At 36.6% G+C, this 11,264-nt stretch overlaps 3 protein-coding genes across 3 annotated transcripts; all 3 read right to left on the minus strand.

Annotated features, from left to right (window-relative positions):
* Nucleotides 1-209: 209 nt before the first annotated feature.
* On the minus strand, nucleotides 210-721 carry LOC115664751 (uncharacterized). Its single transcript, XM_030586639.2, has one exon. The coding sequence runs from the start codon at nucleotides 547-549 to the stop codon at nucleotides 283-285; it is 267 nt and encodes an 88-aa protein (XP_030442499.2). The 5' UTR covers nucleotides 550-721; the 3' UTR covers nucleotides 210-282.
* A 3,232-nt stretch (nucleotides 722-3,953) lies between these two features.
* On the minus strand, nucleotides 3,954-4,892 carry LOC130138251 (uncharacterized). The gene has a single exon (XM_056311768.1). It carries the CDS (start codon nucleotides 4,638-4,640, stop codon nucleotides 4,374-4,376), a length of 267 nt encoding a protein of 88 aa, XP_056167743.1. The 5' UTR covers nucleotides 4,641-4,892; the 3' UTR covers nucleotides 3,954-4,373.
* A 3,942-nt stretch (nucleotides 4,893-8,834) lies between these two features.
* On the minus strand, nucleotides 8,835-9,491 carry LOC115667416 (uncharacterized). The gene has a single exon (XM_056311767.1). The coding sequence runs from the start codon at nucleotides 9,439-9,441 to the stop codon at nucleotides 8,911-8,913; it is 531 nt and encodes a 176-aa protein (XP_056167742.1). The 5' UTR covers nucleotides 9,442-9,491; the 3' UTR covers nucleotides 8,835-8,910.
* Nucleotides 9,492-11,264: the final 1,773 nt, after the last annotated feature.

Raw genomic sequence — 11,264 nt, forward strand, 5'->3', positions numbered from 1 at the left:
TGGACTTGCTGGGTGCTCAAATATGACAGAACAACTCATCATCAGTTAAATTATTAGCCATTGATTATGATTGTGAAACAGCACACCGGCAAGGCGGCAATGAGTCAACTTAGTTAAGAGATCTAGCGCTTCTTGATCAAAGTAGTTGGTTAAATTGAAGTGCCTTCAGTGAGCATCCATTGTAGATCTGATACTGCTAGGCAGGAACATTAAAGAAGAGATATTTCCGTATCTGTATTTTTAGTCTAATTACAACTCCTCAATCAAGATGAAGGAAGTGACTCAACAGGGTCCCCAAGAACTCAAGTACAAGACTTTTCTGAAGGACTCCTCAGATTGCCGCAGCTTCTCTTCACCGATCGTCCTGTTAACCGTGGAGGAAGCAGGAGAAGAGAGCTTCCTGGTCTGAGGATAAGATCTGAGATTGGTCTTGGCATGCTGGTGTAGTGATCTGAGAACATGGTTCCATCTGCAGAAGCCTTGGTCCTTGAGTGCTTCCACAGCTCCGATGCTGGCTGCAACGATCCAAGCTCTGCATGTCGAACTCATTGTCTCTGCTCCTTTTCGGTGGTGATGACTGAATGAAGATGTGGTCTGGAGATTTGGGTGTAGTAGTGGGGGTCCTTTGGGGCTGAATTCCAATGGTGTTGGGGAATGGAGCGGAGGGTGTTGGTTAATATAGTGAGGAGGGGCTTAACTCAAAACAAGAGGCAGATGTTACCAGGGACTCGGGAGATATGCCCGTGGTTTTAGGTTTGGCGACACCAAAAACCACAGGCTTTGCCTTGTTTTGGCTGTTTCCGGATTCGCTCGCAAACCACCGAATATTTTTTATAAATAGTTATTTTGGTCAACACTAACCTAATTGAGTAAAGTTTACCACCACGTACCATTTTTTTAAGAATTCATTTGGCTTGTTAGTCTCAATTTATTCCAACTTCCCCCTAAAAAAATAGCTATTATAGCAGGCGCGAATTGTTTTTGTTTGCTATTTTATGATCCTTTCCGGGTGAACAAGGGCTTCTAGGGTCTCGGATGAAAATATGGGACCCCATCCCAAGTGCGAAAATGGTTGATTTCACTTATAATGTATGTCGTTGTAGACAATTTTGTGAACTTGAAAGGTAATTTATCGCTTGTAAGATTATTTTTGCATTTATGAATATTGACGAATTTAGATGTAACATACGATCACTGAAACTTATTTTACAAATGGAAAATATAACCTACGAACATCATTTTGTATTTATGATGCAATAAGATATGTTACTACGGTTAGATTTTGTTAGCATTTACTAAGTATAATTACTATTATTAAGAATTAGTATTCACTCAATTTTTTTTTGGTCGAAAGAAAGATTCTATTCATCAGAATAATATCTGAGAGGTACATAGAAGGCATACAAGCCTAACAAATCCCAAACAACTGCGGAATAAAACAAATATTAGAACGCAAATAACAAAGCACAAAGCACAGTCTGTAGCTAAAAGCACACTCTCATCTCTTAATAACAGATCTGCCACTGTAAACGTTCGGCGGCCAGTCACCAGATTCAGTAATGAGCACACGCCGAGATCCCCCACTCCATTTGCAACAGCTTGCGGTGTGCGTCTAGATTCAACGGTCTCATCACCATCGTCATGCAGAGACACCAATATCAATATGTTGAAAGAACACAGGTTAAATATCTGTAAGGAACTCCCAGATTTAAACCTAAATCTAAATCGGGAGAGTAAAACCTTCACTCAATTGACTAGTTACAAAGTAATTACAGCTTTGAATTACAACCTTCAAGGTAAATTACCTTATCTTAAGAGATGTTACTGCTTTAGAGGTTAATTACTCTATTTGAGGATTACAGCCAAAAGTAATTTGCTACCTAAAACACTACCAAGTGCGAGGAGTAATTTACAACCTTAAATGGAAATATAGGAAATTACTACAAATTGGTTTTCACTTCAAAATATATATGCTTATATTGCTTACAAAAATGAATGAAAAATATTTTCTAAAAAATGATTACTTAAAAATGAGTGGACAGAAAATATTTTCATTGTCCACGAAAATGTTTAGACATAAATTATTGTTAGTAACTAATTATTTTAAGTAATTATTGTTTGAAAAAATATTTTTTAAAAACATTCATTTTCCACGAAACAAATGAAACCTTAATTTATTGTCTAAGAATTGCCATAACTAAGTTACAATCACGCAATGTGATACATGAAAATGAAATCATCATAGTATGATCAAAATTTTTCTAAGATGTAAGTAATTCTCTAATTGTCACACCACGAATCCATAAAGAATGGGGAAATGACAATGTCGTCCTTCCTCCAAAGGATACAGCTTTAACGCAACCAATAACTTGAGTTGGTTATAACATCAGAGTTTTTATAATCCGTCAAAAGAATGTTTACACTTCCAACTTAACTAAACCTAACCAATGTCATCTAGAACATATACCCCTCAACCATACCAAAAAAATCATACTCCCAAAAGCCCTCATCAATAGTGCTCTCGAACTATCAGCCGCTAATCGAGGAACCTGAAAAGATTTGGAAGGATTGGGGTGAGCAACCACAGCCTATTGAGTAATACATCTCTTTAAAGTGGATCGGGTAATCACTATGTATACATATAAAGTAAGACGAGAAACTTCAAGGACATAGAGGTGGCTGCCACGAGACTCACGTCAACGCGAGCCTCACGGGAGCCACTTCTGGGGCCTTGTACCACTATTATGTGTTAGTCAAGGGATAAGTGCTACACACTGAGGCCAATCTCGTGAGAGTCATCTCCAGGGCCTTGTACCAGTGTTATATGTTGATCAAGGGCTAAGTTCTATACAATGATCAAATCTCGTTAGAGCCACCTCTAGAGTCTTGTACCATTGATATGTGTTGGTCAAGGGCTAAGTGCTATACGTTGAGGCGAATCACGTGGGAGCCACCTCTAAGGCCTTTTACCATTATAATATCTAGCCTGAGCACGCTTAACTTTGTGATTCCAAAGCAAAACTTGCGTGTGCGCCAAAAGACAAAAACGTGAGGTTTAGTATGGGATGGGTCAAGCAGATAATACCTCGAGTGATTTAATTCATGGATGTCATACTAATAAAATGCAAAATACTACTTTGAAGATGAATTAATCCCTCTAGATATTACTAGTACGAAAACGATATCAGGGTAGTATTATCATAATTACCTAAGATATATGCCAGGTGCAAGTAGAGAAGTCCATGTTAATTGACCTAAAGTTATGGAAAATTGGCTAAACTTCTTGTAACCCGATTGCACTTGTTGTTAGTAACATTATATATATATATATAATAGGAACAATACTTTAGCCTTCGTAATTTTAGGATACTGTCACTAGTAAATCTCCGGTAGTATTATAGTTTTTCTCAAATAGTCGTAACTGGTCGCTCATTATAATTCGTAAATTTCCATAATTAATAATAACTTCTTTTCAATTTTCGTAACTTGAGAATGGAATTGCTTCGTAATTATCTTACAATATCGTAATTTTCCTCCATAGATCACAACTTATAATTCTTGTTCTTAGTAATTATACCTCCAATAACTTTATTTGCCTGAAGTTGTCGTAATTTCAACTGCACCTACAGTTCGAAATACGAGAATGCTATCGCTTGATAATTAACTGACAATATAGTAACACGCCTCAAATTGTCATGAAAGACGAACTTATAATTAGTAATTGGCCTCAATTATCATGAACTACTTGTAGTCCAGGTTAATGATGGTTAGCAATCTAGCTTTAGAGATGGTAAATTACCTCAAGTTCTAGTAAGCTAGAACATCTAACAATTTATATCTCTCTAGGTAAACAAATCTTTAACGAGGATAGCAACACCAGAATTTGTTCACAACATCTAACAATCTATATCTCTCTACGTGAATTTCAACCTCATTATCAGCAAACGTTATAGCCGCAGAATCAGGGGCAAGAAATTGACATTCAGGCTTCTCTAATTCAAGATTCCCAACTTTTCCAATACGCTTCACCGAATGATTCACAAACCCAGATTGCCATTGCCAACATTTTAGCACTTCAAGAATGCAAATCTCTCTATATTTCTCTCTCTCTCTCTCTACTGCAGATGTCAGAGTCCCTATTTCCTAAGACCCGGTAGACTCGGGGCCCCGGCAAGTGAGATGGATGATCGTTAATTGGGGGACTCATCCAGGCGCTTCAAGCTCTTTGGCCACGGCCGAAGAAGATGGGGGCAGAGAACTTCTTGGCCCGACAATCTGATATTGCTAGGCAGGAATGTAAACGAAGAAATACATCCTCATGTCTGTATTTTTTAGTCTAATTACAACTCCTCAATGAAGATGAAGGAAGTGACTCAACAGGGTCCCCAAGAACTCAAGTACAAGACTTTTCTGAAGGACTCCTCAGATTGCCGCAGCTTCTCTTCACCGATCGTCTTGTTAACCGCGGATGAAGCAGGAGAAGAGAGATTCCTGGCCTGAGAATAAGATCTGAGATTGGTCTTGGCATGCTGGTGGAGCGATCTGAGAACATGGTTCCATCTGCAGAAGCCTTGGTCCTTGAGTGCTTCCACAGCTCCGATGCTGGCTGCAACGACCCAAGCTCTACTTGTCGAACTCATTCTCTCTGGGCCTTTTCGGTGGTGATGACTGAATGAAGACAAGGTGTGGAGATTTGGGTGTAGTAGTGGGTGTCCTTTGGGGTTGAGTTCCAATGGTGTTGGGGGATGAATTGGAGGGTGTTGGTTAATATAGTGAGGAGGGGTTGCTGGCGTGGTGGGGGATGGTGAGACAGGGTGGCATCTGAGGAGAAGAAAGGAAGGGCGGGCACAACTCAAAACAAGAGGCAGGTGTTTCCGGGGGGTACTTGGGAGATAATGCCCATGGTTTTAGGTTTGGCAACTCCAAAAACCACAGGCTTGCCTTGTTTTGGCTGCTTCCTGGATCCACACGCTTGTGAGAGGGAGAGTAGTTTAGTCAACACCAGCACAATTGTGTAAAGTTTACCACCGCACGTGATCTTTTTGTGAAAATATTTTTTTAAAACTGATCTCACGTAACACTTATAAAATTAAATAAACGAAAAATATTTTCATCGTTCATGAAAATATTTAGACATAAAATTATTGCCGATAGTGAAAATATTTTTTATTGACTAATTATTTTAAATGATAGCGATCGTTTTTAGGAAAATATTTTTCAAATTATTCAATTTTCTCGAAATAAATGGAGATAATTTATTTGCTTGTTAGTCTGAAATTATTGTTACGTTCCCCTAAAAATAGCACTTATAGCAAACACATGATCTATTTTCGTTTGCTATTTTCTAATCCTTCTTGGTTAACGAGCGCTTCTAGGGTCTCATGTGAAAAATATGAGATCCCATCCCGTGTGCGAAAATGATTGGTTTCGCTTATAATTTACGTCACTATAAATAATTTTGTAAATTCATAAGGAAATTTATAACCTGTAAGATAATTTCTGCATATTGATATTTAAAACATATATTCAAAAGGTAATTTTTACGAATTTCAAGGTAACTTACGAACATCATTTTGTACTTGCGAAGCAATAAGATATGTTACTACGGTTAGATTTTATTATCATTTACTAAGTATAAGTACAATTACTATTATTAAGAATTAATGCTCACTCAATTTACTAGTTACAAAGTAGATTATTTCTTTGAATTACAACCAACAAGGTAAATAACCTTATCTCAAGAGTTGTTATTGCATTATAGTAATTTGCTACCTAAAACATTAGTGCGAGAAGTAATTTACTACCTTAAATGGTAATATTATTACCGTTAAAATAAAATTGCTTAGTAATTATCTTGCCATATCGTTATTTTCCTTCATAGATCCTAACTTATAATTTCTATTGTTAGTAATTATACCTCCAATAACTTTAATTTGCCCGAAGTCAATTGTAATTTCGGCTGCACGCATATATAGTTAGTACTTTCATTTTTCTCATAGTAATATAGTTCTAGAGTTCGAAATAGGAAAATACTATTACTTAACAATTAACTAATGACATAGCAACGCTCCTTAAATTGTCATGAGAGATGTGAACTTAAAATTATTAATTGGCCTCGATAATCATAAACTACCTGTAAGTCCGGGTAAATGATGGTTAATGATCTACCTTTAGAGATAGTAAATTACCTCAAGTTCTAGTAAACTAAAAGCTCCTAATCATCATAACTTATCTTGAGAACTAGTAAGTAACTCAAATTTATGGTAACTTTTTTTTCCGTGTTTTTAGTAAATTTATTTAAATGGTCATAATGTTCCTTTCAAGTTCATGAATAAATGGAGGCCATTTCGTAAGTAATAACCTTTGGTTGTCATAATATTCGCTAATCAATTGTAAAATTTACTATCCTATTTCAGTAAATTTCCTCAAATGTCATCAAGTTACCACTTTGATAGATAATTGGTCCCATTTTTAAAATTAATCATAGGGATGAGATATTTTGGGTTTTAAATTGAATGGGCCAAATTCTATAGGTTGTAGGTCCAACATAACACCTTGGAATTTTTTTGTCGGCAACCTTCTCTCTCCCAAAAAACCCCTTCCTCAATTGAAGCCGAGAGCTTGCTTTGCTTTTCTTTTCTAGGCCTTGATTTCCTATTTTCTCTCTCTCGATCTAATTCGAGAGTCTTTTTTTTGCCTTGTATCGCGTCTTCTTTTGCTCGTTATTGTTGCATTTCTTCGCTTGCCATGGTAAATAAATATGCCTGCAACTAAGAATTTTGTAAGAACGTCGTCACCAATCCAGCCAACAGAATGCCTGAGACGTGATTTGATGACTTCTTAGACACAGCGGAAGTTCTCCTCTCTCGATTTAGGTGTAGATATAAACCTGAGAGCTTAGATCTTAGAGTTTCTTAAAGGCATTCAATATGTGATGGTTCAACAGGTTGTTGTCGTCGTCATCTTCGTATGGCGATGGTGTTGAGGATACCAAACCTAGGCTCGCACTACAAGCTGTAATTTTTGAAGGGGAAGATCGGTGTAAGCCTATCTGTGACGGTTCTAGTGATCGGCCGCCGATTGATGGCTATTCCTTCATGGATGATTTAATCGATGAATCAATCACAATATCGAAAATGAATTGATCTGTGTATTTTTCTTATGCAAGTAAGGATAACATTTACAATATGTGATGTATTCTAATTCCAAAGAAAAAGAGATATTTTATTTGATAAAATGAATCTAGGTAAGACAAATTCTCATTGATGTTAGCAACACCAGAATTTGTTCCTAGCTTCTAAGGACGCGAATGATAACCATTCTGTTCCAAAAACAAATCCTGGAACATAAATAGATTTTTCTATTTCTGTTCCCAGGACGAGTTTTTGAGGAAAGAAATCCATTTGATAACGACTCAAAAATTTCTATTTTTGGAACAGAAACCCGTTTGATAACAGCATAAAATTTCTATTTACTGGAATATAAACCCATTTGATAACAACACAAATTTCTATTTCCCGGAGCAGAAATTCATTTTTTTAGAAATTGTCTCTAAAATGAAAATCAATCAAAATACCAAAACCCTAGTAAAGCCCTAAAGGTTTATTCTTTCAAAGGATCGTGTTGTTTTTTAGGGGTAAAGACCCATTTTGAGGGTTAAACCCCTTTTAGGGATTAAAACTCCTTTTAAATCCCTAAACTAAGGAGTCTTCAAAAATATCATTTGGGCACCTCAAAAATTTAAATTTCACTCAAAGTGGGTGGCCATAAGTATTCTAAGCTATTCTGTGAAGTTTTGAAATTTTTAATTTTTTTTGAAAAAATTCACCAAATTTCCTATTTTCCCGAAATTTGACTCTTTTTATTTTCTGGAAATTTTTCTGAATTTTTTGAAATTTTTTTTGAGATTATTAGGAATTTTCTGGATTTTCTAATTTTTTTTTATGAATTTTCTAAATTTTTTTATTTTTTTTTTCTGATTTTTCTGAATTTTCTTATTTTTTTTATTTTCCCACCGGGAATGAACCGGACTGAACCAGTTCGGACCGGTCTAACCAGGTTAGGGCGGGGTCAAATTTAGGAAGAGATGTGTTTTGAAGAGAGAAGATATGTGTTTTAGAAATGGTTTTTATTGCTCGTCTAGAAACAGAAAACCTACTTTTTTCTTGTTCTGATTTTTTGTCCAGAACCAGTTCCGGAACAAAAAATTATTCCAGAAATAAAAAAATGAAATTGCGTTGCCAAATGGATTTCTGTTCCAAACCTGTTCCCGGAAACAAAAAACTAGTTCTGAACAGAGATAGAATGATTATTATGCGTGCCCTAATAATTTATATCTTTCTGAACTACAATCTCATTATCAGCAAAAGCTATAGCCGTAAAATCAGAAGCAAGAAATTGATAATCAGGCTTCTCTAATTCAAGATTCCCAACTTTTCCAATACGCTTCATCGAATAATCCACAAACCCAGATTGCCATTGCCAACATTTTAGCACTTCAAGAAATTGATAATCAGGCTTCTCTAATTCAAGATTCCCAACTTTTCCAATACGCTTCATCGAATAATCCACAAACCCAGATTGCCATTGCCAACATTTTAGCACTTCAAGAATGCAAATCTCTCTCTCTCTCTCTCTCTCTCTACTGCAGTCTCTCTCTACTGCAGATATGAGTCCCTATGTCCTAAAGCCTTGGAGAATTGGGGCCTCAGCAATTGAGATGGATGCCCTTGTTGTGGGACTCCTCCAGGCGCTTCAAGCCCTTTGGCCACGGCCGAAGAAGATGGGGCAGAGAGCTTCTTGGCCCGACAATCTGATATTGCTAGGCAGGAATGTAAACGAAGAAATACATCCCTACGTTTGTATTTTTTAGTCTAATTACAACTCCTCAATGAAGATGAAGGAAGTGACTCAACAGGGTCCCCAAGAACTCAAGTACAAGACTTTTCTGAAGGACTCCTCAGATTGCCGCAGCTTCTCTTCACCGATCGTCTTGTTAACCGCGGAGGAAGCGGGAGAAGAGAGCTTCCTGGCCTGAGAATAAGATCTGAGATTGGTCTTGGCATGCTGGTGGAGCGATCTGAGAACATGGTTCCATCTGCAGAAGCCTTGGTCCTTGAGTGCTTCCACAGCTCCGATGCTGGCTGCAACGACCCAAGCTCTGCTTGTCGAACTCATTCTCTCTGGTCCTTTTCGGTGGTGATGACTGAATGAAGATAAGGTGTGGAGATTTGGGTGTAGTAGTGGGTGTCCTTTGGGGTTGAGTTCCAATGGTGTTGGGGGATGAATTGGAGGGTGTTGGTTAATATAGTGAGGAGGGGTTGCTGGGGTGGTGGGTGATGGTGAGAGAGAGAGTGGAATCTGAGAAGAAGAAAGGAAGGGCGGGCTCAACTCAAAACAAGAGGCAGGTGTTTCCAGGGGGCACTTGGGAGATATGCCCATGGTTTTAGGTTGCCAACACCAAAAACCACAGGCATTGCCTTGTTTTGGCTGCTTCCTGGATCCACACGCTTGAGAGAGAGAGATGATGCCCACGGTTTTAGGTTTGGCAACTCCAAAAACCACAGGCTTTGCCTTGTTTTGGCTGCTTCCTGGATCCACACGCTTGAGATAGAGAGAGAGTAGTTTAGTCAACACCAGCACAGTTGTGTAAAGTTTACAACCGCATGTGATCTTTTTGTCAAAATATTTTTTAAAAATTTAACTCGTCGTTTATGAAGATATTTAGACATAAAATTATTATCGATAATTATCGATAATAAATTTTTTTCATTAACTAATTATTTAAAACGATCACTCAGGAAAATATTTTTCAAATCATTTACCTTTCTCGAAATAAATGGAGATAATTTATTTGCTTGTTAGTCTCAAATTATTGTTACTTTCCCCTTAAAATAGCAATTATAGCAAACACGATCTATTTTTGTTTGCTATTTTCTAATCCTTCTTGTTTAACGAGTGCTTCTAGGGTCTCGTGTGAAAAATATGAGACCCCATTCCGTGTGCGAAAATGACCGGTTTCGCTTATAATTTACGTCATTATACATAATTTTGTGAATTCAAAAGGTAATTTATAACCTGTAAGATGATTTCTGCATATTAATATTTGCGAATTTAAAGATAACTTACGAACATCATTTTGTATTTGCGATGCAATAACATATCGTTCTTCGAATTACAACCTACAAGGTAAATTACCTTATCTCAAGAGTTGTTATTGCATTATAGTAATTTGCTACCTAAAACATTAGTGCAAGAAGTAATTTACTACCTTAAATGGAAATATTACCACCATTAAAATAAAATTGCTTTGTAATTATCTTACAATATCGTAATTTTCCTTCATAGATCGTAACTTATAATTCCCGTCGTTAGTAATTATACCTCCAATAACTTTAATTTGCTCGAAGTCAATTGTAATTTCGGCTGAACCTATAGTTAGTACTTTCATTTTTCTCGCAGCAATATGGTTCTAGAGTTCGAAATAGGAGAATACTATTACTTAATAATTAACTAATGACATAGCAACGCTCCTTAAATTGTCATGAGAGACATGAACTTATAATTATTAATTGGCCTTGATAATCATAAACTGCATGTAAGTCCGTGTAAATGATGGTTAATGATCTATATTTAGAGATAGTAAATTACCTCAAGTTCTAGTAAACTAAAAGCTCCTGATCATCATAACTTATCTTGAGAACTAGTAAATTAAATTTATGGTAACTTTTTTTTCCATATTTTTAGTAAATTTATTTAAATGGTCATAATGTTCCTTTCAAGTTCATGAATAAATGGAGGCCATTTCGTAAGTAATAACCTTTGGTTGTCGTAATATTCGCTAATAAATTGTAAAATTTACTATCCTATTTCAGCAAATTTCCTCAAATGTCATCAAGTTACTGCTTTAATAGATAATTGGTCACATTTTCAAATTCAATCATAGGGATGAGATATTTTGGGTTTTAAATTGAAGGGAAAAAACCACCAAAAACCCCAAACTTTGTCATCTGTGACACATTTATCCCGAACTTTTTTTTGTGACACCAAAAACTCCGAACTTTGCTTTTTGTGACACATTTACCCAAATGTATTTAGTCTATGGGCATTTTCGTCTTTTTTACTTTTTCTTTTTCCAGGGGGCACTTGGGAGATATGCCCATGGTTTTAGGTTGCCAACACCAAAAACCACAGGCATTGCCTTGTTTTGGCTGCTTCCTGGATCCACACGCTTGAGAGAGAGAGATGATGCCCACGGTTTTAGG

Source organism: Syzygium oleosum, unplaced genomic scaffold (assembly GCF_021117445.2).
Source record: "Syzygium oleosum isolate NSW1041296 unplaced genomic scaffold, Sole_v2.1 Sole_v2.05, whole genome shotgun sequence".
Lineage (NCBI taxonomy): Eukaryota > Viridiplantae > Streptophyta > Magnoliopsida > Myrtales > Myrtaceae > Syzygium > Syzygium oleosum.